The sequence below is a fragment of the Mustelus asterias genome, chromosome 5 (genome assembly GCF_964213995.1).
Source record: "Mustelus asterias chromosome 5, sMusAst1.hap1.1, whole genome shotgun sequence".
Lineage (NCBI taxonomy): Eukaryota > Metazoa > Chordata > Chondrichthyes > Carcharhiniformes > Triakidae > Mustelus > Mustelus asterias.
In genome coordinates, this window is record NC_135805.1 from 9,184,930 (window position 1) to 9,212,351 (window position 27,422).

Here is a 27,422-nt window from a genome sequence, read left to right on the forward strand (position 1 = left end):
AGGGTGAAAGGAGAAAAGTTTAAAGGGAATATTAGGGGGGGCTTCTTCACGCAGAGAGTGGTGGGAGTGTGGAATGAGCTGCCGGATAAAGTGGTAAATGCGGGGTCACTTTTAACATTTAAGAAAAACTTGGACGGGTTCATGGATGAGAGGGGTGTGGGGGGATATGGTCCAAGTGCAGGTCAGTGGGACTAGGCATAAAATGGTTCGGCACAGACAAGAAGGGCCAAAAGGCCTGTTTCTGAGCTGTAATTTTCTATGGTTCTATGGTACTCATCCAGAAGTCTCTTAAAAGACCTTTTCGGGTTTGCCTCCACCACCACTGACGGCAGCCGATTCCACTCACCCACCACCCTCTGAGTGAAAACTTCCCCCTGACATCTCCTCTGTACCTACGCCCCAGCACCTTAAATCTGTGTCCTCTCGTAGCAGCCATTTCAGCCCTGGGAAAAAGCCTCTGAGAATCCACCCGATCTATACCTCTCAGCATCTTGTACACCTCTATCAGGTCACCTCTCATTCTTCGTCTCTCCAAGGAGAAAAGACCTAGCTCCCTCAGCCTATCCTCACAAGGCATGCCAACCAATCCAGGCAACATCCTTGTAAATCTTCTCTGCACCCTTTCAATCATTTCCACATCCCTCCCGTAATGAGGCGACCAGAACTGAACACAGTACTCCAAGTGGGGTCTGACGAGGGTCTTATATCGCTGCATCATTATCTCCCGACTCCTAAACTCAATCCCTCGATTGATGAAGCCCAGCACACCATACGCCTTCTTAACCACCTCCTCTACCTGCGAGGCCGATTTAAGAGTCCAATGGACCTGGACCCCAAGGTCCTTCTGATCCTCCACACTGCTAAGAGTCTTACCCTTGATATTATACTCCTTCATCCCATTTGATCTGCCAAAATGGACCACTACACATTTATCCGGGTTGAAGTCCATCTGCCACTTCTCCGCCCAGTCTTTCATCTTATCTATGTCACGCTGCAGCTTCTGACATCCCTCCAACCTATCCACAACACCACCAACCTTCGTGTCGTTGGCAAACTTACCAACCCATCCCTCCACTTCCTCATCCAGGTCATTTATGAAAATGACAAACAGCAAGGGTCCCAGAACAGATCCCTGGGGCACCCCACTAGTGACCGACCTCCATTCAGAAAAAGATGCACATCAAGCGAGTGTGTGCCCGTTTCTCGGGAATCGCCCATGAAAGTTAAATCTTGAGGCACTCGCAGATCCCAGCCTTTTCCGAGGGAGAATGGTGGCTGGAGGAATGGCTCCCCTGAAGCAATTGGTAGCCACACAGGAGGTGGCTAATGATGCCACCAACACCCGCTGAGACTTGCTATAACAAGTCAACAAATGCGCTGTTCATGCAGACAATTGGATGGTTCCGGTGCCTGAACCAGTTGTGGGGGAGCGCTCCAATATACCCCTCAGAGGGTGTGGCATGTTGCCCTTCCATGGGTAGGGGGTTGGGGGCCTTTGCCAGCAGTGGCAAGTCTGAGGAGGGATGCTGCCATCCCTTCCTAATGCTTGTGACTCAGCCTTTGCAGTTCCAGCAGCTTTGGGATGACTGGGCACAAGAAAGTTCTAGAATCATGGAATCCCTACAGTGCAGAAAGAGGCCATTCGGCCCAACGAGTCTGCACTGACAACAATCTCACCTAGGCCCTATCCCCGTAACCCCACATATTTACCTTGCTAATCCCTCGAACCCATGCACCCTGGACACTAAGGGGAAATTTAGCATGGCCAATGCACCTAACCCGCACCAGGTTAGGTGCATTGGCCATGCTAAATTGCCCCTTAGTGTCCTCTGTGGACGGAAACCAGAGCACCTGGAGGAAACCCATGCAGACACAGGGAGAATGTGCAAACTCCACACAGACAGGGACCCAAGCTGGGAATCGAACCCAGGTCCCTGGCACTGTGAGGCAGCAGTGCTAACCACTATGCCATGAATTCCTTGAATTACGATGCTGCTGGATATTGTAGTCAACTTTATGTTTGTCCACCAAAGAGAACAGTACCTCCAGGCAAACAGCCTGTCAATGCCTATCATTTTACTATTAAAAGGTAGCAGCAGAAGGAGCTCTTTCCAGGTATAATCACCTGGCCCTCATTTACACCGGAACACTGGAAATGGTGGCTTTGATACTAATTCAACTCTGCATGCCTTCTCTTCTCATGAATGTTTCACTTCTCGAAAGGCAGGTCACCCTGCAACAGTCAAACAACCTATCCTCTGAAGTGGATTGGTTAGACTTTTGATTCTGGATTCTGGACTTGCATAAAGCCATAAGTTGTGTTTTTATTTTTATTGTGACCTGATATTGTACCCCTTTTCTTCCCTTATACCCCTATTTTATTATGTGAATGCAAAAGGGATATTGTTTATAAAATAGACCAAGGTTGCAATCTTTCACCATTCATGCCGGCAGGATTTTCCCATTCCGCTGCAGTGAACAGAGATTTCTCTGCCCTCCAAATTCTCTGACCTTGCTGCAGTGGGAGCATAGCGTGAATGGCTGGCAAGGTCACTCCCGAACTCTTTTACTTTATCATTTCTCAAGTTTACTGCATTCAAGGGTTGGGGGAAATTTGGCACCAGTTAGAAAGGGGGAAATCTGCTTACAGATGAGTAGTGAATGGAGAAATCAGGGCTGTTTTAATTAATCTCTCTCCTGTCTGTAACAATATACATGGGAACAATTGTGATAAGCTTACCAAGTTCCCCTTTGGGATTTGGTTTGCATAGAACTTACCACCTGCCAGATCATGACACTAAAGAAAATGGGATAATACTCCCCAGCCAATCACTTCCTTGCGATGTCACCACTTGACATAGGTAGCATGGTGGCACAGTGGTTAGCAATGCTGCCTCACAGCGCCAGGGACCTGGGTTCGTTTCCTGGCTTGGGTCACTGTCTGTGTGGAGTTTTCACATTTTCCCTGTGTCTGTTGTGGGTTTCCTCCGGGTGCTCCAGTTTCCTCCCACATTCCGAAAGATGTGCTGGTTAGCTGCATTGGCCATGCTAAATTCTCCCTCAGTGTACCTGAACAGGTGCAGGAGTGTGGCGACTGGGGGATTTTCACAGTATATTCATTGCAATGTTCATGTAAGCCTACTTGTGACACCAATAAATGAAAACTTTAAAACAACTTAAAAGTTCGGGACACTGACTTTGACTGACTCCTTAAAGTGGTAGGGGCTTGCTGTTTTTTTGTCCCACTCTCTGTATAGTTGAAATCTCATTCTCCCCCTGGCTGCTTTATGCCCCATTCTCTGGTTGAAGTCTTGTGCTGTTCCTTGCTGCTTTATGTGTCTCTCCCTGGTTTTTCCTAAGTTAGTGAAAGGCTGAACTGACACATGGGAAGAGATAATGAATTTTGTTGTCAGTGTATGACTTTACTGAGAGGAGTCTCCCAAAATATGGAAAATCATTCACATTTTCCAGAATTTCAACATTGATCTTTTTGAGTGGAGGGGATTTGCTTTTCCGTGGAACCTGGTTGGAAGAGGACCTTAGTTCTCTGCCCTCCAAATTCCCTGACCTTGCTGCAGTGGGAGCATAGCGTGAATGGCTGGCAAGATCACTCCCCAGGTTACTGTGGGAGGCGAGGGAAGAGATTGCAGAGCCTCTGGCGATGATCTTTGTGTCGTCGATGGAGATGGGAGAGGTGCCGGAGGATTGGAGGATTGCGGATGTGGTTCCTATTTTCAAGAAGGGGAATAGGGATAGCCCAGGAAATTACCGACCGGTGAGTCTAACTTCAGTGCTTGGTAAGCTGATGGAGAAGATCCTGAGGGACAGGATTTATGAGCATTTCGAGAGGTTTAGTATGCTCAAGAATACTCAGCATGGCTTTGTCAAAGGCAGATCGTGCCTTACGAGCCTGGTGGAGTTCTTCGAAAATGTGACTAAACACATTGACGAAGGGAAAGTGGTAGATGTGGTTTATATGGATTTTAGCAAAGCGTTCGATAAGGTCCCCCATGCAAGGCTTCTAGAAAAAGTGAGAGGACATGGGATCCAAGGTGCTGCTGCCCTGTGGATCCAGAACTGGCTTGCCCAAAGGAGGCAGAGAGTGTGTATGGATGGGTCTTTTTCTAAATGGAGGTCGGTCACCAGTGATGTGCCCCAGGGATCTGTTCTGGGACCTTGCTGTTTGTCATTTTCATAAATGACCTGGATGAGGAAGTGGAGGTATGGGTTGGTAAGTTTGCCGACGACACGAAGGTTGGTGGGATTGTGGATCGTCTGGAGGGATGTCAGAAGTTACAGAGGGACATAGATAGGATGCAAGACTGGGTGGAGAAGTGCCAGATGGACTTCAACCCAGATAAATGCGTAATGGTCCATTTTGGCAGGTCGAATGGGATGGAGTACAATATAAAGGGAAAGACTCTTAGTACTGTAGAGGATCAGAAGGACCTTGGGGTCCGGGTCCATAGGACTCTAAAATCGGCCCCGCAGGTGGAGGAGGTGGTTAAGAAGGCGTATGGTGTGCTGGCCTTTATCAATCGAGGGATTGAGTTTAGGAGTCCGGGGATAATGATGCAGCTATATAAGACCCTCATCAGACCCCACTTGGAGTACTGTGCTCAGTTCTGGTCGCCTCATTACAGGAAGGATGTGGAAAAGATTGAAAGGGTGCAGAGAAGATTTACAAGGATGTTGTCTGGATTGAATGGCATGCCTTATGAGGATAGGCTGAGGGACTTCGGCCTTTTCTCCTTGGAGAGACGTAGGATGAGAGGAGACCTAATAGAGGTGTATAAGATGTTGAGAGGCATAGATGGGGTGTACTCTCAGAGGCTTTTTCCCAGGGTGGAAATGGCTGCCACGAGAGGACACAGGTTTAAGGTGCTGGGGGGTAGGTATAGGGGAGATGTTAGGGGGAAGTTTTTCACACAGAGGGTGGTGGGCGAGTGGAATCTGCTGCCGTCAGTGATGGTGGAGGCGAACTCAATAGGGACTTTTAAGAGACTCCTGGATGAGTACATGGGACTTAATAGGACGGAGGGTTATAGGTAGGCCTAGAAGGTAGGGATATGTTCGGCACAACTTGTGGGGCCGAAGGGCCTGTTTGTGCTGTAGTTTTTCTGTTTCTCTGGGTAATTATTTGAAAGGCCAGTATTTTCATATGTTTCAGAAAGGAGTGGACAACATGAGAATCACAGTTTCCATGTCATTGTGGAGTAGGCAGAGAATGGGGATGAATCTCTGAGGGTAGTCAAATTTTAGGAAAATACTCTCTAAGCCTTCACAGCCAACAGTCAAAGGTGTTCATGAGGTCAAAAACTGCACAGAGAACTGAAGGGTCCAATAGAGGCAGTGACAGCTGTTGCCACTTCCCTCAGAGAAATAGGAGAGATCCAACAATACAGATGGTTAGTCTTGGGTCATCAGCGAAGCAATAGATGTTTCATCTGCTGAATCAAGTGTGAGAAGATATGTTGCAATTTCTCGAGGCAATTAGGTGCCATGCACAAAGGATGGAGAAGTCCATCCATGCTGTGAGTAGCTATATCTCTGGCATGTGAATGCATGATATAATCTATTGAAAATTGATAGATCTCATGGAGAGACACATGCGCCGAAAACCCACCACCTCACCCACCCCGAAATCGGGGTGAGCAAGGTTCTCAGAACCATGTTGGCCTCGGGTGGGATTTTACGATTTTGCTTGAGTGAAGCCGCAAAATCCCACTCATTGTTAATAAATGCAGGGCTTGCACACAGATCTCCATAGCTTGGCCTTGACTATTATATCTGTTGAGTGATTGGTTGACATGGATGATTAATCATACCTACTTCCTGTTGTCTGAAGATAAACCATTCCAGACAATCAAAGCTACACATGAGGCCTAAAGAAGCAGAGGAATGTCAGTCACAAAGCAACAGGGGCTCCTCTCAAGGCACTTCCATAGCTGAAGGCAAATCTTCAGTTCCTTTGATGGTGACACCAACGCTGCATGCTGCTCTGAGACTGTGGCAGCACTGTACAGATGCAGTTGACCCCAAATATGCCAGTGTGCAGAGGACGCAGTCTTCTTTGACATCAACCCTAGGCACAGGGGCATATCCTATAAAGCTGAAAGTTAAAGGTCTTAACATTCCATGTGTAATAACTTGTGTTTATATTTTTATGCATCAGTCTGCAGGTACAACAGGTGATCAAGAAGGCAAATGGGATGTTGGCCTATATTGCGAGGGGGATAGAATATAAAAGCAGGGATGTCTTGATGCACCTGTACAGGGCATTGGTGAGGCCGCAGCTGGAATACTGTGTGCAGTATTGGTCCCCTTATATGAGGAAGGATATATTGGCATTGGAGGGAGTGCAGAGAAGGTTCACCAGGTTGATACCGGAGATGAGGGGTTTGGATTATGAGGAGAGGCTGAGGAGATTGGGTTTGTACTCGTTGGAGTTTAGAAGGATGAGGGGGGATCTTATGGAGACTTATAAGATAATGCGGGGGCTGGATAGGGTGGAGGCGGAGAGATTCTTTCCACTTAGTAAGGAAGTTAAAACTAGAGGACACAGCCTCAAAATAAAGGGGGGTCGGTTTAAGACAGAGTTGAGGAGGAACTTCTTCTCCCAGAGGGTGGTGAATCTCTGGAATTCTCTGCCCGCTGAGGTGGTGGAGGCTACCTCGCTGAATATGTTTAAAGCGCGGATGGATGGATTCCTGATCGGTAAGGGAATTAAGGGTTATGGGGATCAGGCGGGTAAGTGGTACTGATCCACGTCAGATCAGCCATGATCTTATTGAATGGCGGGGCAGGCTCGAGGGGCTAGATGGCCTACTCCTGCTCCTATTTCTTATGTTCTTAGTTGATGGTAACACAAAATGGATAGTATACTTTAATAATTTCCTATTTTGCCTCCCTTTAGAACCCATGAAAATGGCACTTTTAGTGGAAGCCAAAGGTTGGATAATGTTGCTTTGTCGATTTCTGAATGATCAATATAGGGCAAAAATGTTGGCCATAACAGTATTTGTTAGCGAACAAATGAAAAATTTGGCACGTCCTATTCAAGATTTGGATGATGTTAGATTTGCCATGGAGTCTTTATCACAAATACGAAACAATGAGATACAGATGGATATGACTTTGGCACCCATTGAGGTATGTTCCTTTTAGAGCAGATCTTCTACCTATTTGGGAGAGTCTTTTCTTTCTACTACAGGCTTTTAGAACCCAAACTTGACATAATTTAAATAATGGTCCTTGATTTACTTTGGGTGGAATCTTACCAAAAAATGACAGAGCGCAGGATTTTCCGGCCGCACTTGCCCCAAGGCCGGGAAATCCTGCCTGAGGTCACTCGACTTTTGCGTGGTCTATGTCCCGCCCGTTACAATTCCTGCGGTGGGCGGGATCGTAAAATTCCACCCAGAGTGTTGGTTTCGGTGCAAAAAATAGAGTGAATCCTACCAATGATGCCAGCGTGATTTTGGACCGAATGTTATGCCACTTTAGTGAAATTATTTATGCCAACGACTAACACGCCACACTGGCAGCATGTTCCCTCGGATTCGCCCGTCCCGCAATAACTGTGATCACTTGGGAACTCCATATAAACAGCACTCATCAGAACTTGTTCTAATTGCAAGGGATGGCAACCAGGACATCGACACCTCACATTTTGGAGAGAGCCCTCACCAGACTGTTGGATGGAATGCAACAGACGTCGGGAACTGCTCTATACCTGCTCCCGAAGAAGGCCTTCCAGCAGGGTCACCACCCCCACCTAGGATGCAATGCCAGCCCTGCTGAGTGCCAGTTTAATCAGAAGAAGGTAGGACAACTGTGTCGGACACAGATGAATGATTTTCTTTAACCAGCCAGGGTAAGTGAACCACTTCCAGTCTCTCTCTGGACTCTCCTCACACACCCTTCGCACCTCCAACTCCATCACTCACTCAGCCACCTCAAGGATTTCCGACCAGATCTTTTAAATTGAGTTTGTGAACACAATTCCCACTCACCTGATGAAGGGGCGGTGCTCCAAAAGCTTGTTGTTTGTGCTACCATATAAACCTGTTGGACTTTAACCTGGTGTTGTGTGACTTCTTAGAGTGTGAGAATGGCAATACTATGCCTCTCCCATATTGGTGATGCAGTAAGAAGGCACTGCTGCTGATATGTCCCACCCCCGGAGCCCATCCCCAAACTCCCATCCATGAAAGGGTGAACTCACATCCCCCCACCCCCACCTTCATCAAAGCTCACCCCTCTCATGCCTAACACTGTTTTCTAGTGATCATAAGGCCAAGGGTTGTTACACTGCTGACAGGGTACTATCTTGGCTGTAAGAGGGATGTGAACACTCGGGCCCCTGATGTGGGTGGGACCTGTAGTAGCTGATGCTGTGCATCCTGCATTTCTGAGCCCTATGATAAGCCCTTTCGATGGCAGGACATGTTAAGCTCTCAGTCAAATAGGGGTCAGACATATCGTAAGAATGAGCTGAGTATCGCTCTGTCCTCAATGCAAGTCATCTTCATTTGCCTACAGAGTCTGGCCAATAGCTTCAGCACGCTGCCCATGAAGCCTGGCAACAGCATGGGAGCATACTGCTGACTCTACATTACTATTGGTCCTCATAGTGGAAGAGCTCTTCACTCCCTAGTCTTGGTCATCCCCAAAACAAGATGCTATGAAGCCATCCCTAGCTTATTGACCCAGCCAGGCTCTGCCCACTGCCCAGGGTTCTTCCATCTCTTCAAAGAACAAAGAACAGTACAGCACAGGAAACAGGCCCTTCGGCCCTCCAAGCCTGTGCCGCTCCTTGGTCCAACTAGACCAATCGTTTGTATCCCTCCATTCCCAGGCTGCTCATGTGACTATCCAGGTAAGTCTTAAACGATGTCAGCGTGCCTGCCTCCACCACCCTACCTGGCAGCACATTCCAGGCCCCCACTACCCTCTGTGTAAAAAACATCCCTCTGATGTCTGAGTTATACTTCGCCCCTCTCACCTTGAGCCCGTGACCCCTCGTGACCGTCACCTCCAACCTGGGAAAAAGCTTCCCACTGTTCACCCTATCTATACCCTTCATAATCTTGTACACCTCTATTAGATCTCCCCTCATTCTCCATCTTTCCAAGGAGAACAACCCCAGGCTACCCAATCTCTCCTCATAGCTAAGACCCTCCATACCAGGCAACATCCTGGTAAACCTTCTCTGCACTCTCTCTAACGCCTCCACGTCCTTCTGGTAGTGCGGCGACCAGAACTGGACGCAGTGCTCCAAATGTGGCCTAACCAGCGTTCTATACAGCTGCATCATCAGACTCCAGCTTTTATACTCTATACCCCGTCCTATAAAGGCAAGCATACCATATGCCTTCTTCACCACCTTCTCCACCTGTGTTGCCACCTTCAAGGATTTGTGGACTTGCACACCTAGGTCCCTCTGTGTTTCTATACTCCTGATGACTCTGCCATTTATTGTATAACTCCTCCCTACATTATTTCTTCCAAAATGCATCACTTCGCATTTATCCGGATCAAACTCCATCTGCCACCTCTCCGCCCAATTTTCCAGCCTATCTATATCCTGCTGTATTGCCCGACAATGCTCTTCGCTGTCCGCAATTCCAGCCATCTTCGTGTCATCCGCAAACTTGCTGATTACACCAGTTACACCTTCTTCCAAATCATTTATATATATATATCACAAATAGCAGAGGTCCCAGTACAGAACCCTGCGGAACACCACTGGTCACAGACCTCCAGCCGGAAAAAGACCCTTCGACCACTACCCTCTGTCTCCTATGGCCAAGCCAGTTCTCCACCCATCTAGCCACTTCTCCTTGTATCCCATGAGCCTTAACCTTCTTAACCAACCTGCCATGTGGGACTTTGTCAAATGCCTTACTGAAATCCATATAGACGACATCCACGGCCCTTCCTTCATCAACCGTTTTTGTCACTTCCTCAAAAAACTCCACCAAATTTGTAAGGCACGATCTCCCTCTTACAAAACCATGCTGTCTGTCACTAATGAGATCATTCCGTTCTAAATGCACATACATCCTGTCTCTAAGAATCCTCTCCAACAACTTCCCTACCACGGACGTCAAGCTCACCGGCCTATAATTTCCTGGGTTATCCCTGCTACCCTTCTTTAACAACGGGACCACATTCGCTATCCTCCAATCCTCAGGGACCTCACCCTTGTCCAAAGAAGCGACAAAGATTTCCGTCAGATTTCCTCTGTGAGGTCATCCTCACCAGCCTCTTCGACATCCTCTGCATCTGAGGAGAAAGGGTTGAGAGCTTCAAGTTTTTAGGTGTCCAGATCACCAACAACCTGTCCTGGTCCCCCCATGCCGACACTATAGTTAAGAAAGCCCACCAACGCCTCTACTTTCTCAGAAAACTAAGGAAATTTGGCATGTCAGCTACGGCTCTCACCAACTTTTACAGATGCACCATAGAAAGCATTATTTCTGGTTGTATCACTACTTGGTATGGTTCCTGCTCTGCCCAAGACCGCAAGGATCTACAAAAGGTCATGAATGTAGCCCAATCCATCACGCAAACCAGCCTCCCATCCATTGACTCTGTCTACACTTCCCACTGCCTCGGCAAAGCAGCCAGCATAATTAAGGACCCCACATACCCCAGACATTCTCTCTTTCACTTTCTTCCTTCGGGAAAAAGATACAGAATTCTGAGGTCACGTACCAACCGACTCAAGAACAGCTTCTTCCCTGCCGCTGTCAGACTTTTGAATGAACTTACCTTGCATTAAGTTGATCTTTCTCTACACCTTAGCTATGACTGTAACACTACATTCTGCACTCTCTCGTTTCCTTCTCTATGAACGATATGTTTTGTCTGTATAGCGCGAAAAAACAATACTTTTCACTGTATCCCAATACATGTGACAATAATAAATCAAATCAAATCAAAATGTGGCGCTCCTCCATCTCCGCCAGGTCCAGGTGGTCTCCCCTCTGCAGAGCAAAGTTGTATCAGACTATAATGATGTGGGAGACCGTCTGGGGGCTATATTGTAGAGCATCCCTTGACTGGTCCAGGTACTGGAATCACAACTTCAGCAGCCCAATCGCCTGCTCGACCAGCATGCATGTTGAAATATGAGCCTTGTTTTAACGCGTGCTTGTGGCCCCCACACTGGCATCATCAGTCACTTCCTGAGTGGGTATCCCTGTCCCCCAGAAGCCATCACTCTCCCTCAATGATGGCTGTGATCTGAGAGTGCACCACAATGTAGCTGTCATGGTCACTCCCCAGGAAATGGGCACACACCTTTATGAAGTGTATTGTGTGATCACAGAGGAGCTGCACGTTGAGGGAGGAGTATCCCTTGTAGTTCATGAATGGCACCATGTGGCACCATGGAGACCGTAGGGCTACGTTGGTGCAGTCAATTAAACCTTGCACCTCGGGCAAGGTCGCTAATGTGTTAAAAGCATTTAGTCACGAAGAAACGGAATTCAGAAATTTGGTTGGAGGCTGGAGTGGAGCATAGCATGGACTGATTGTGCCAAACTTGGACAAAAGAGCTAAATTCCAGAGGTGAGGAGAATTGCTGCCCTCGACATCATGACAACAGATTCAGAACATTAAATGAAATTACTACGAGAAAAAAATGTAAGGGAAGAAGGAGATGGAGTTTTTAACATGTTCACAAAATTCCTCTCTGACTCAATATGGAAAAAGCCTTGTCTCTTTATAAGGAAAAACCATGATTGGGCTATGGGAAAAGAGCAGAAGAGTGTGACCAATTGCATGGCTCTAACACAGACACAATAATCTGAATGTCCTCTTGCTTTTCTTGTGTCTCTCTATGATTTGTTGTGTGATTTCAAAAAGAAATTAGATAAAGGACGGGATTTTATGGCCTCGCTCGTCCCAAAACTGTATAATCCCACCCAAGGTCAACGGACCTTCCCATGCTTCGCCCCTCGCCCGCTCCGATTCCCGTGGCGGGCAGGACGGTAAAGTTCCAACCATAGTTATTGGGGCTAAAGCAACCAAGGGATTATGGGGGGGAAGGGGGATCAGGATATTGAATTTAATGATAATCCATGATCATAATGAATGCTGGAGCAGGCTTGAAGGGCCGAATGGCCTACTCCTACTTCTAGTTTCTATGTTTCTATTCTGTGATGACAATATTTCACCAAAATCTATTGATTTCACATGATTAACATACACTTCTTTTAGGCAGGGAAGATCTTTTTGATGCCCGTTACCTATTGTATAAAACACCCTTCCTTATTTCAATACTAAGTAGCCTAGTTTTAATTGTAAGATTGTGTTTATTTGTTCTCAATTTTGCGACACGAGGAAATATTTTGTATCTAACAAATGGGTCAATAGAAGTAATAGAATAAAAAATGCCATAGAATGTAAATCCTTTATTCACCATTGTCGATCGATTGAGAGAAATTGATTGCTAGAATTAGTCAACAACGCCGTTATTGTTGTACCAGAATGGTCGAAGTGGAACAAAATGATTCTCATCCAGGGTGACACAGTGGTTAGCATTGCTGTCTCATAGTACCAGGGACCCAGGTTCGATTCCGGTCTTGGGTTCCTGTCTGTGTGGCACGCTCTCCCCGTGTCTGCATGGGTTTCCTCTGGGTGCTCTGGCCTCCTACCACAGTCCAAATATGTGCAGGTTAGGTGGATTGAACAAAGAACAATACAGCACAGGAACAGGCCCGCGCCGCTCCCTGGTCCAAACTAGACCATTCTTTTGTATCCCTCCATTCCCACTCCATTCATGTGGCTATCTAGGTAAGTCTTAAACGTTCCCAGTGTGTCCGCCTCCACCACCTTGCCTGGCAGCGCATTCCAGGCCCCCACCACCCTCTGCGTAAAATACGTCCTTCTGATATCTGTGTTAAACCACCCCCCCCCTCTTCACCTTGAACCTATGACCCCTCGTGAACGTCACCACCGACCTGGGGAAAAGCTTCCCACCGTTCACCCTATCTATGCCTTTCATAATTTTATACACCTCTATTAGGTCACCCCTCATCCTCCGTCTTTCCAGTGAGAACAACCCCAGTTTACCCAATCTCTCCTCATAACTAAGCCCTTCCATACCAGGCAACATCCTGGTAAACCTCCTCTGTACTCGCTCTAAAGCCTCCACGTCCTTCCGGTAGTGTGGCGACCAGAACTGGGCGCAGTATTCCAAATGCGGCCGAACCAACGTTCTATACAACTGCAACATCAGACCCCAACTTTTATACTCAATAAAGGCAAGCATGCCATATGCCTTATTCACTACCTTCTCCACCTGTGACGTCACCTTCAAGGATCTATGGACTTGCACACCCAGGTCCCTCTGCGTATCTACACCCTTTATGGTTCTGCCATTTATCGTATAGCTCCCCCGTACGTTAGTTCTACCAAAATGCATCACTTCGCATTTATCTGAATTGAACACCATCTGCCATTTCTTTGCCCAGATTTCCAGCCTATCTATATCCTTGTGTAGCCTCTGACAATGTTCCTCACTATCTGCAAGTCCAGCCATTTTTGTGTCGTCTGCAAACTTACTGATCACCCCAGTTACACCTTCTTCCAGATCGTTTATATAAATCACAAACAGCAGAGGTCCCAATACAGAGCCCTGCGGAACACCACTAGTCACAGGCATCCAGCCGGAAAAAGACCCTTCCACTAACATCCTCTGTCTTCTGTGACCAAGCCAGTTTTCCACCCATCTAGCCACCTCCCCCTTTATCCCATGAGATCCAACCTTTTGCACCAACCTACCATGAGGGACTTTATCAAACGCCTTACCAAAGCCCATATAGACGACATCCACGCCCTTCCCTCGTCAACCATTCTAGTCACTACTTCAAAAAGCTCCACCAGGTTAGTGAGGCATGACCTCCCTCTCACAAAACCATGCTCACTATCATTAATGAGTTTATTCCTTTCTAAATGCGCATACATCCTATCTCTAAGAATCCTCTCCAACAACTTCCCTACCACGGACATCAAGCTCACCGGCCTATAATTTCCCGGGTTATCCTTCCTACCCTTCTTAAATAACGGGTCCACATTAGCTATCCTCCAATCCTCTGGGACCTCACCTGTGTCCAGTGACGAGACAAAGATGTGCGTCAGAGGCCCAGCGATTTCATCTCTCGTCTCCCTGAGCAGCCTTGGATAGATTCCATCAGGCCCTGGGGATTTGTCCGTCTTTATATTCCCTAAAAAACCTAACACTTCCTCCCTTGTAATGGAGATTTTCTCTAACGGGTCAACACTCCCCTCCGAGACACTCCCAGTCAACACATCCCTCTCCTTTGTGAATACCAACGCAAAGTATTCATTTAGGATCTCCCCTACTTCTTTGGGCTCTAAGCATAATTCCCCACTTTTGTCCCTGAGCGGTCTGATTTTTTCCCTGACAACCCTTTTGTTCCTAACGTCTGAATAAAATGCCATGGGATTCTCCTTAATCCTGTCTGCCAAGGACATTTCATGACCCCTTTTTGCCCTTCTAATTCCTCGTATGAGTTCTTTCCTACTTTCTTTGTATCCCTCCAGAGCTCTCTCCGTTTTTAGCTGCCTGGACCTAACGTACGCCTCTCTTTTCCTTTTGACCAATCCCTCAATTTCCCTGGTTATCCATGGCCACGCTAAATTGCCCTTGGTATCCCAGGATGTGTAGGTTAGGGGAATTAGCAGGGTAAATACAAAGGGTTATGGAGATAGGCCTGGATAGGATGGTCTATCAAAGAGTCGGTGCAGACTCGATGGGCTGAATGGCCTCCTTCTGCGCAATTGGTGTTCTATGATTCTATTCCATAATCTTATAACAACTCTTATCAAGTTGTCTAGTGTTGTGGCTGCTGGACCATCCATTAATTATCATAAATCCCTATAGTGCAGAAGGAGACCTTTCGGCCCATCTAATCTGCACCAACCACAATCCCACCCAGGTCCTATCCCCTTAACTCCACTTATCTGCCCTACAAATTCCCTGACACTAAGGGGCAATTTAGAGTGGCCAATCAACTAATCTGCACATCTTTGGAGTGTGGGCGGAAACCGGAGCACCCGGAGGAAACCCACGCAGACACAGGGAGAACATGCAAACTCCACACAAGACAGTCAACCGAGACCGGAATTGAACCCGGGTCCCTGGCGCTATGAGGCAACAGTTCTAACCACTGTGCCAACGTGCCATGTTAATTTCATACTTACAAAATCATTTCTAATTGTTCTGCTATTTAATATTGATAGAGGACAGAATATGTACAAATTTTATCATAACTAGATTTTATTTGTTATTGTTTTATCACTTGTTTTCATGTAGGAAGCATATAGCATACTGAATAGGTATGAAGTGGAAATTACAAAGGAGGAAGCAGAAGGAGTTGATGCACTTCGGTACTCTTTCAACAAAATGCAAGTCAAAGCTGTGAGTATTTACCTCCAACTAACATTATTCATGCTATATCTGAGAATATTTCTGGGGACAAATGTAATAGTATTCCATTTGATCAATTACAGTGTGGCCCCGTTATAACGCGATGGTTGGGGTCCATAAAATGTTATCGTGAAAAAAACGGGGTCGCGCTAAATCGGGGTTCAAGAAAATCAGCGTTCAAACTTACCCAATGTTGACCTAGCATCCTAAAACACCCATTATCGCCCTATTTGACCCATTTTTTGCACGTTTACCATCTGGCAAGTAAATTACCTTTTAATTAAAGAATTCCGTGAATAAATTGCGTGGAGGATGCGGAAAGTCTGCAGAGAGATTTGGATAGGCTGAGCGAGTGGGCGAGGATCTGGCAGATGGAGTATAACTTTGGCAAATGTGAGGTTATCCACTTTGGAAGAAATAATAGTAAATTGGACTATTATTTAAATGGTGAAAAATTACATCATGCTACTGTGCAGAGGGACCTAGGGGTCCTTGTGCACGAATCGCAAAAACTCAGTCTGCAGGTGCAGCAGGTGATCAAGAAGGCGAATGGAATGTTGGCCTTTATCGCGAGGGGGATAGAATATAAAAGCAGGGAGGTCTTGCTGCAACTGTACAAGGCACTGGTGAGGCCGCAACTGGAGTACTGTGTGCAGTTTTGGTCCCCTTATTTGAGAAAGGATATATTGGCCTTGGAGGGAGTGCAGAGAAGGTTCACCAGGTTGATGCCGGAGATGAGGGGTGCAGCTTATGAGGAGAGATTGAACAGATAGGGTCTGTACTCGTTGGAGTTTAGAAGGCTGAGGGGTGATCTTATAGAGACATATAAGATAATGAAGGGGCTGGATAGGGTAGAGGTAGAGAGATTCCTTCCACTTAGAAGGGAAACCAGAACTAGAGGGCACAGCCTCAAAATAAGTGGGGGCCGGTTCAGAACTGAGTTGAGGGGGAACTTCTTCTCTCAGAGGGTAGTGAATCTCTGGAATTCTCTGCCCATTGAAGTGGTGGAGGCAACCTCGTTGAATATGTTTAAATCATGGGTAGATAGATTTCTGATCGATAAGGGAATTTAGGGATATGGGGAGCAGGCGGGTAAGTGGAACTGATTCGCTTCAGATCAGCCATGATCTTATTGAATGGCGGGGCAGGCTCGAGGGGCTAGATGGCCTACTCCTGCTCCTATTTCTTATGTTCTTATGTTCTTAAATCGTTGTTGTTATAGTAGAAATTAATACACAAATTAATTTTTAGTAAAGCTTTTTAATAAACAAAACAAAACAACAACCGTTTATTTCTTAAAAAAGTGATCGAATGTTCCTTGCTTGAACATAGCATTTTGCTGGCTGTGAGCGAAATCTGGAATACTTCTGAGTTGGAGGATTTTTATGTGGTCCACCTCCTGGATCTCCAGAACTGGTACACCTGCCTCCGCCGGTGCTATAGTTCCGTTACGGATGATCTCGGCATCCATCAGATGCTCATATGTTGGGCATTCGTCGTCGGCAGAGTGCCACTGGTGCAGCTCTTCTTTGCTGCATTCAGACAATTTCTCTGCCTCACGCACATCTTTCTCTGTGAAGCCGTAAAAATCTGGCTCGTCATCATCTTCCATGGTGGATTGGCGTGATGAAAAGGCTGGCCCCAGACCCTTTTCCCAGCATTCCTCTACACATGACGAGCTGACTGGTGGAGCATGGTGGGAACAGCGGGGCGAGCGAGATTTGCCAATCATGAGCGGAAAAAAAAAGGATCCAATGATTCATTGCGTTATATCCAAATTCGCGCTAAATCGGGGCGCGTAAAATCGGGGTTCCACTGTATGATATTTTATTTTGTGGGTCGGGAGTGTGTGTCAGGTTTTCCAGCCACGCTAATCCCAAAACCGAAAAACCCTGGCCGATCTCATTGGACCTTTGCATGGTCCATCCCCCCACCCACTACAATTCCCGTTGTGGTGGGATGGGAAAATTCCCCCCTTGATTCTTAGCTCCTCTTCCAGTTGTGATTATGATCCTGAGCACACCCCAGAACTTGGACACACTGAGAGCAGTGTATCTGAACTGGTGGAGGGTACAGGGGAACATTCTCCTCAGAGGTAGATTTGGGGTTGGGGTTAGACATGGAGCTGGTCTGGGTTGTTGTATTGTACACCCATGCCATGCACTTCACCCTCATTTCTTTCTGGTACGTGAATGGAGAAAATGAAGATTTAGGGTGTGATCTTACCAGCACGTCACGCAGGTCGATCGGTGTGGTGAGCCAGTAAGATTGTGTGAGAGGTGAAAAACCAGGTTTGTGCTGGGTTTCTCACCTCTCACCATGTTACCAGCCCTGTTCTGTCGGCATAAAAAGCCTTGCACCTAAGAAGGGCGTGTGGCTAATTCAAATATTCATTTGCTTATTGTAATATTATTTGTGAGCCCAGATGCAATTGTCCAGGCTCACTTGTCTTTAAGATCCTGCTGGTGGAGGTCGTCACCAACGAGGATCTCCATCAACAGAAACCTGACGTGATGACCTCGCTAGTGAGACTGGAGGCCATTGAGGCCCCCGGGTGGTCAGGGGCAGGGGCAAGTAGTGCCCCTTGAAACTGGCACCCTGGCACTGCCCACTGGATGCTCTGGCACCGCCCAACAGGCACAAGGCAGTGCCAAGGGACTGGGCCTAAAGGAAGTGGCAGGGCCTGAAGGCGGCGGAACCCAAGTCAGGGGCAGCCAGGAAACTTTGCATTGGGGATCGGTTGGGGCGGCAATCAGCCTGGGGGATGGGGTATTCCACACTGAAGATCAGCCGGGACAGCAATTGGCCAAGGGATACTCTGCATGGGGGATTGGTCGGGGGGGAGATCCCAGCTGCCAATCAACCGCGGGGGATCGGGCAAGGCAATCGGCTGGGGGTTGGGAGTTGGCCTGAACGATGATCGGCTGGGGGGCAGTGATCAACAGTGGGAGTGTGATGTCCAAGGTGGCAATCAGTAGTACACTGGGAGATTGGGGCACATGCCCAATGGTGTCCCCACAGCTCTGCAGCCAGTTTACCAGCATGAGTAGGCTCCATCCACTTCCCCCACTGGCGAGCATCACATTTGGGACCATTTTATTTCTAAATGCCAAAAGAAAGTATCTGGGGGCTCGCTCAAAAAATGGGCTCGATTCTCTCCCATTTTCACACTTGTTCAGCACTTACAATCTTTTTGGTAAGATCGCCCCCTTAGTGTTTGGCTAACCAAGTTCCTCAGATAAATATATCTCTCACTCAGTGGGTATAGCAAAAAACTGCAGACTGGAGGTATCCTCACAGGCTTCCTGGGGATTTTTTTTATTCATGCATGTGATGTGAGCATCGCTGGCCAGGCCAGCATTTATTGCCCATTCCTAATTAACTTTGAACTAAGTTACTTGCTCGGCCATTTCAGAGGGCAGTTAAAAGTTAACTACATTGCTGTGGGTTTGGATTCATATGTAGGGCAGACCAAGTGAAGCTATTAGGTTTCCTCCCCTAAAGAACATTAGTGAACCAGATGAGTTTTTACAGCAATCAACAGCGGTTTCATGGTCATTAATAGATTCTTAATTACAGATTTTATTGAATTTAAATTTCAACATCTACTGTGGTAGGATCCTATCATGCTCTGAAGCACAAGTACAGCCATGCTCTGCCCTGGCTAGCTTGGGGACCATCTCCTCATACAGGGTGAGGACTCTGATGTCTGGGATTCCACCTCCTGTCTAAGAGTGCTTGCGTTGTTGTGGGCATTCTACTCCTGCAGAAAGACAGAAAGCTTACCTCCACTGCGACCTTTGGCCAGGCCACTCTGGGTAGAACCTTTCCTGGATGGGTCAGAGTCTTCGCTGAACCTTGGACCACATATTATTTTCTCTGTGACATCTGGTCTTGCAGAATCTTGAATGACAGGTAGACTGGCAGTGGGTGAATGACTGTCCCGTTGTCCTTTACCTATGCGCCCAGACCTTTGATACCATGAAGTAACAGCAGTGATTGCAACTTTCTGCCTGCCCAAGATTCACTATGATCCACACGGATGCATATGTAATGAGCTGAACAGGGCATGATCATGATCATGCGTGTTCAATCATCCCTGCCCCCAGCAGGAATAACTCCCAATTCTACACCAACCACTGAACGTAGACTTCAGAGCTGTAGAATCTGCCCAATGTTTCAGGTCAATTGCATTTTATCAGATGATAAAGTGATATTACAAAAAAATGTCTCAGTTTTTATAGCAAAAATTATCATTCTGTTTGTTGGCCTTTCCAAATGCTTATTTATGTTAAACTAGCTAAATCAAGCTATTAGTCAACATGAATCCATAGCAGGACCTATTTTTAACTCTGTGGCATAATTGTATGTCTTAACAGAGAAATGTGCAGGATGAGCTGGTGCAAGTCCAACCTAAATTTAAGGCTAACCTCCTGGAGTCAGTGGATGCTTTCCAGAAGGAAGTGCTCAAATATGGACGACAGTACGAAAAGGTAAATTTTGATTCAAATGTTTCTGGTCATATTAAATCTGCTGAATAACAAGGCGGGTTAATAACATTTTGTTTAAATTAAACAATATTTGTGATTCAAGACACTTGCTCAGTGAACAAAGCTACAAAATTCGATGGGTTTTGAACAATTAAAAATAAAGCTTACCATATAAGGTCAGGAAGATGAAACCATTTACGATATCTATCTTACCGCCTAACATTCAAGGGCTGCAGACACATGGGAACCCCAAGAGCTGGAAGTTCCCTTCCAAGTCACTCACCATCCTGGATAAAAGCAAATTACTGCGGATGCTGGAATCTCACTATCCTGACTTGGAAATATATCGCTGAGTCACTGAGTCAAAATCCTGGACCTAACAGCATTGTGGGTATACCTACACCACGGGGACTGCAGCGATTCAAGAAGGCAGCTCACTACCACCTTTGTATGGGCAATTATGGATGGACAATGAATGTTGGCCTAGTCAGTGACATCCATGTCCCATGAATGAATATTGAAAAAGTATGAGATTCATGTGAATTAGCAAACCTACTGTGGTCAAGCATATCACATTACACAATAAATGATAAACGTGACCAAGACAGTGTCTACCGATTTCTCAACAATCAGTAAATACTGTGATCAAACAAATCTTGTTGAAACTGGCAAAATCCAATGTGGGTGGGAAAAGTGACATTTAGCTCACCAGCAGTGATGGCAGGTCTTTGCACCCTATTGTTAGGCACTTTGAAAAAAAAAAATTGGTACACTGAATTTATGCTGTCTCCATGGTGGACGGTCTCCACCACCACCCAAGCATGTGAATCATGGGATTGGTCCATTTAAAGACCGCCCCAGTGCTCACCAGCTGCTACTTTTTGGTATTCCTCGGCTATTCATGGTTGTATTGAAGTTTGCTCCCAGGTTCAATGATGCTTTCATGAACAAACTGTTGGCTGCATTGGAGGCACATTATGATGTCCTGTACCCATGTAAAGGGAGGAGACCAGCTCACAGAGACATCAACCCAGCATAGGAGGCAGTGGCAGCAGTAGTCAGGGCTAACACATTGCAGACGAGGCCAGGCATTAAGTGCCAAAAAGGATTAATGATCTCCTCCATTCAGCCAGAGTAAGTGTCTCTTCCCATCATTTTCAATTCTCACACTCACACACCCATCACATCACCACAGGGAGTACACTCACTACCAGCTCATGGGCCACCACCACACGCTCTCCAACACATATCTTCATCTCCCCTCGGGTCATGTCCTCATCACCTCACTAGTCCCACTCACCATTCACACATGCCAGGCATCCTTAGCATCTTTACACTCTTGCCATCTGCTTTCATGCAGGACAAACTGGCACCTAATAAGAAGAAATTCCAGATGTGTGGAGGGATGCCCGAGTTGAAAGTCCTCTCTGAATTTAAGGAAAGAGATTTCCAACTGGGCAGTGTGCTCCTGTGCTGATGGTGTGACGTGCAACAATAAACCAAATCATGATCCAGTACAGCATCATCTATCATACAAAACTCTGTGAGTCATGTCTCCTGTGTCTGAAGGCCCTGCTATGTTCTAATGAGATCTCCTTTCTCTCAAAGGCACATTAGGGGTGAAGCCCTGTGAGTCTATCAGCCAAGTTCAAGATAACTCTGACACCAGCTAAGATGAAAGACATGGCATTGAAGAACCATCACAACTTTCGCCCACTTCCTTCAGCAATGCACACGAACCTCCATGGGACCTAGTTTTAGAGAAGCCATGGGGTCACAAACTGGTGAGCACCTCACTGTCTGATCCACAGCAGATGGAAGCAGGGACATCCTAGGATCCTGACACTCAGAGAATTATTGGAGACCATGAATCTGATGAGGCTCAGTCAGATGACGTGCCTCTGGAGTCGGTCATGCTTCATTTGCTGGAGCTCCAAAGGCAAAGTTGGAAGCATCAAGAAGGAATATCAGCTACACTCCTCTGATTAAATGGCAGAAAGGAGGACTACTATTGCCTTCTTTCTAGCAAGATAGTGTTGATATTTGGAAGCAACTAGGTCAAGGCAGCAAGATTGGCAACCGCTGTGGAGACCTTGGTGCAAGACTACTGTCCTGTACTGCTGGAGGACGTGCTCTCCATGGTGCAGAATATACACTCCATGATGCAGGCATTTGTGGGCATCCATAAGTGCCAATGCCAGAGGTTTGGAGGGGTTTCTTGAGCTTACTCCAGCTGCCTCTCTATCCCAAGAAGGAAGCTAGGGCCCTTCAGGCACTCAGAAGGAAGAGGATAAGCTGGTCCACAGCCTGAGGCCATCCACCCACGTGGTTTTGGGAGTGTCCACTCCATCCAAATTCCTGGGAGTGTCCAGCCCACCCGAATTCCCTGTTCCTCTGCCCACGTGAGCTCCAACTCCACAGGCAAAGCACGGTGGAACTACCACACAGCAGAACCCTGAAAATAGACCTAGGCCCTCCAGATTTCAACTTTCCAGAGGATGTCTGCCAAGATCATCACAGACAGGGTGTGGCAGACAGCAGGCTCCACCTCTGCTCTGGTTTCTGGGGATGCAACAAGACATGGTTAGGAAGATTAAGAGTGCCGAGCGCATCGTGAGTATGCATGTTAGGTACTTGTAGATGGTGTCCACCTCTGCAAACACTCACCTATTCAACCCATTCAATGGTTCCTTATTCTGATGAAATTATTTCCCATAAGGTCAGCTAGAAAACTTGATTTCTGTACCAAAGAAAGGCTGGCTGCTCAGTCCAGAGTTTCCTCCATGTGCCTTCTGCAATGTTGCTAGCATGTTGCTGCCATCCTCTCAGTGACTGGACACATCAGGTCATGCTTATTTCTCATAGGGAATGAGGATATTTCTCACAATATCCAGGGCTACCGTCACTCATCTCAGTCATTGTCAAAGTGTGCTTCCTGCACATTTTGCACTACTGCTTGCTCCCATACAATGTTAGCATCAACCTCCAGTGACATTAAACCTTAAGGGCACAGATTACCATGGAGGAGAGGTGCAACTCCCATGTGTCATTACCATAATATGACCCTGGTCATTGAGAGTAAGTGAGCTGCCATCACCCAGTCAGGAGTCAGACATTCGCATTAGTTCTTTGAGGATCTATGTACTGTCCCACTGCAAGTCATCATCATTCTCCTGCACTGAACGACTATGGACAACTGCTGCGTCCCCATGGCGTGAGCCTTATCAGTGAGTGTGTGCACTGCTAGCATTCAGATTGGAGAACAATGCTCATAAAAGGGAGGTGAGGATGATTAGCTGTGCTCAGTGATTCACCTCATCACCATTCATGAATCTGATGGTTATGAGCACATCCTGAGCTCACCTGCCACAGCCGGCCATCGCCACTGCCTCATGGCCAACATCTTGCCCCCTCCAGGACATTCTCTTCACCATCCACCTTGGCATATTCATCATCCGAGGAAACATGTTGCCCCTGAGAAGCCAACATTTACTTTAGCTCCTCTCTTTCTCTTTATATACTCTTAAAAGCTCACAATGTCTTTTTACATTTTTGATTAGTTTACTCTCATTCTTTTTGTTTCCTTTTTATCAAATTATTGGTGGCCTTTTGCTGGTTTCTAAAACACTCCCAATGACACTGTATTTGCAACAGTGTAAACCTCTTCTTTTAATCTAATACTATCCTTAACTTCCTGAGCGATGCCTGGGTCTTTCTCACAAAGTTTTGATTTTCAATGGAATACATCTTTGTTGAAGATCTTGCATTGTTTAAGTGTTTCCCACTATTCGTGTACCTCCATACCTTTCAATCCATTTATCTAATTAATCTTTATCAGTTTTCTCATCCCAGTACCTAAGAAAAACCAAGCAACGTGCCTTAATGACAATCGGCCGGTGGCTCTGACGTCCATCATTATGAAGTGCTTCGAAAGGTTAGTTATGGCACGAATCAATTCCAGCCTCCCGAACTACCTGGATCCACTACAGTTTGCCTACCGCCGCAACAGGTCCACAGCAGACGTCATTTCCCTGGCCCTGCACTCAACACTGGAACACCTAGATAACAAGGACACCTATGTCAGACTCCTATTTATTGACTACAGCTCAGCCTTCAACACTATTATTCTCACGAAACTCATCTCCAAAGTCCGTGGCCTGGGCTTCGGCACCTCCCTCTGCGACTGGATCCTGAACTTCCTAACTCACAGACCACAATCAGTAAGGATAGGCAACAACACCTCCTCCATGATAATCCTCAACACCGGTGCCCCACAAGGCTATGTTCTCAGCCCCCTACTATACTCCTTATACACCTATGACTGTGCGGCCAAATTCCCCTCCAATTCGATTTTCAAGTTTGCTGACGACACCACCGTAGTGGGACAGATCTCAAACAATGACGAGACAGAGTACAGGAATGAGATAGAGAATCTGATGAACTGGTGCAGCAACAATAATCTCTCCCTCAATGTCAACAAAATGAAGGAGATTTGTCACCAACTTCAGGAAGCGTAAAGGAGAACATGCCCCTGTCTACATCAATGGGACGAAGTAGAAAGGGTCGAGAGCTTCAAGTTTTTAGGTGTCCAGATCATCAACAACCTGTCCTGGTCCCCCAATGCTGACCCTATAGTTAAGAAAGCCCACCAACACCTCTACTTTCTCAGAAGACTGAGGAAATTTGGCATGTCAGCCAAGACTCTCACCAACTTTTACAGATGTACCATAGAAAGCATTCTGGTTGCATCACAGCTTGGTATGGCTTCTGCTCTGTTCAAGACCGCAAGAAATTGTAAAACGTCGTGAATGTAGCCCAATCCATCACGCAAACCAGCCTCCCATCCATTGACTCTGTCTACACTTACCGATGCCTCAACAAAGCAGCCAGCATAGTTAAGGATCCCACATACCCTGGACATTCTCTCTTCCACCTTCTTCCTTCGGGAAAAAGATACAAAAGTCTGAGGTCACGTACCAACCGACTCAAGAACAGCTGCTGCTGCTGTCTGACTTTTGAATGGGCTTAACTTGCATTAAGTTGATTTTTCTCTACACTCTAGCTATGACTGTAACACTACATTCTGCACTCTCTCGTTTCCTTCTCTATGAACGATATGTTTTGTCTGTATAGCGCGCAAGAAACAATACTTTTCACTGTATGTTAATACATGTGACAATAATAAATCAAATCAAATCATCATACTTGTGTAATTGGCTTTGTTTACATTTAAGATTGTTGTTTGTGATTGGGTTATGTCATGTTCAAACTTACATTGGAATTCAAAGGTATTATGATCACTATTTCCCAGTGGGTCTTTCACAATGTTATTAACTCTGCATCATTACACAATACTAGATTGAAGATAACTTTATCCCCAGTTTGTTCCACAATGTATTATTACAAGAAACTGTCATGAAAACATTCTAGAAATTCACTTTCTGCACCACTCTTCCCAGTTTGATTTTCCAAACCTATATGAAGGTTATATTTCCCACAAGTATTCAGTTTCCTTCATTATAAACACGAGTCATTTCTTGTTTAAAGCTCAGTGCAACTGTATAATTACTGTTAGGAGGCATACATACTGCTTTCGTCAGTGTTTTCTAACTCCTGCTATCCCTAATTTCAACCGATATTGATTCTACTTCATGATCATAGGAATCATAGAAATCCTACAGTACAGAAAGAGGCCATTCAGCCCATTGAGTCTGCACCGACCACAATCCCACCCAGGCCCTACTCCCATATCCCTACATATTTACCCACTATTCCCTCTAACCTACGCATCTCAGGACACTAGGGGCAATTTTTTTTTTAGCATGGCCAATCAACCTACCCGCACATCTTTGGACTGTGGGAGGAAACCGGAGCACCCGAAGGAAACCCATGCAGACACGAGGAGAATGTGCAAACTCCACACAGTGACCCAAGCCGGGAATCGAACCCAGGTCCCTGGAGCTATGAAGCAGCTGTGCTAACCACTGTGCTACCATGCCGCCCATGATCTTCTGAGGCCAGATCCTTTCTCATGCTTGTTGGACTAAATTAGGAGCTGAGGCTCCTGCATCACTACATGCTGGTTCTCTATGCCTACCTGTCTTTCAGTCGCACATTTCTGTCCTGACCATTGACCAACTCTGTTGTTCTCCCTAATCTAATGGCTGTGACTGCCTCCTGGAACAAAGTATCCAATTATTCCTCCTTCTCCCTGGTGCCCCGTGATGTCCAGGACTTACACTCCAGCTCAGTAACTCTGAACCAACATTTCCTAAGCTGCAGACACTTACTGTAGATATGACTGTCTGGGATTACAGTGCATTCTACAGATTCACACATGCTGCAGTCACAACACACTACCAGCCCTGCCATTTCTGCCCAACCATAACTATTTAATTAGTCAGTTAGTTAATTATTTGCAAACTAAGTAATAAAGTTTAACTCACCTATCCTGGAGACAAGGGCTGGAATTCTCCAGTCTTGCACACCCTACTGCCGCTGCCAGCGAGAACAGAGAATTTGGGGCTCAGTAAAATCTCTGTTCACAGCGGAGAATCCCAGCTGCAGACGAGGTCGGAGAATTCCAGCCAATGAAGGAAACTGACCAACTCCTGAAAACTGAAAAAAGTAGAGAAAGGAGCATCTCTTTTCCCCATTGTGCCAAGTTCCCAACTAAACCAAATTCCCAATTATACACTCTGTCTACTTCTCGTTCTTGTACAATCACCTTTCCGTGCAGTTTGAAAAACCTTTCTGCTCATATGGAGCTTCTGAGGAGTCCCTTGCTAGCTTAGCTTCCTACTACAGTAATAACAACCTACTGAACCAGATGTTTAAGCTAACTTAGAGATAGCTGCCACTGTCAGACAGCGAGCTCCCTGTTTAACAAAGCTACCATTAACTGAGTAAGTACCAAAATGCATCACCTCGAAATTAAACTCCAAATCATGCTTGACAAATCTGTTTGAATTTTTTGAGGATGTGACCAGTAGAGTGGACAAGGGTGAACTACTGGATGTTGTGTACCTGGACTTTCAAAAGGCTTTTGACAAGGTCCCACACAAGAGATTAGTGGGCAAAATTAAAGCTCATGGGATTGGGGGTAATACATTGATGTGGATAGAGAACTGGTTGGCAGACAAGAAGCAAAGAGTAGGAATAAACGGGTCCTATACAGAGTGGCAGACAGTGACTAATGAAGAGCTTGTACTCACTTGGATTTAGAAGAAAGAGATGGAATTTCATAGGAACATATAAAATCCTAATGGGACTGGACATGCTAGATGCAAGAAGAATGTTCATGATTTTGGGAAGTGCAGAACTTGGGGTCACAGTCTAAGAATAAGGGATAAGCCATTCAGGACTGCGATGAGGAAGAACTTCTTCACTCAGAGAGTTGTGAACCTGTGGAATTCTCTATCACAGAAAGCTGGCCCAATTCATTAGATATGTTCAAGGGGGAGCTG

At 46.3% G+C, this 27,422-nt stretch overlaps 1 protein-coding gene across 1 annotated transcript in view; it reads left to right on the plus strand.

Moving 5' to 3' along the window:
* Positions 1-27,422, plus strand: part of LOC144493945 (dynein axonemal heavy chain 8-like) — a 1,745,965-nt gene that overhangs the window by 917,559 nt on the left and 800,984 nt on the right. The window contains exons 32-34 of the mRNA XM_078213522.1: positions 6,917-7,152; positions 15,353-15,457; positions 19,846-19,959. Coding sequence (XP_078069648.1) covers positions 6,917-7,152; positions 15,353-15,457; positions 19,846-19,959 — 455 coding nt within the window. The remainder of the gene's footprint in view (positions 1-6,916; positions 7,153-15,352; positions 15,458-19,845; positions 19,960-27,422) is intronic.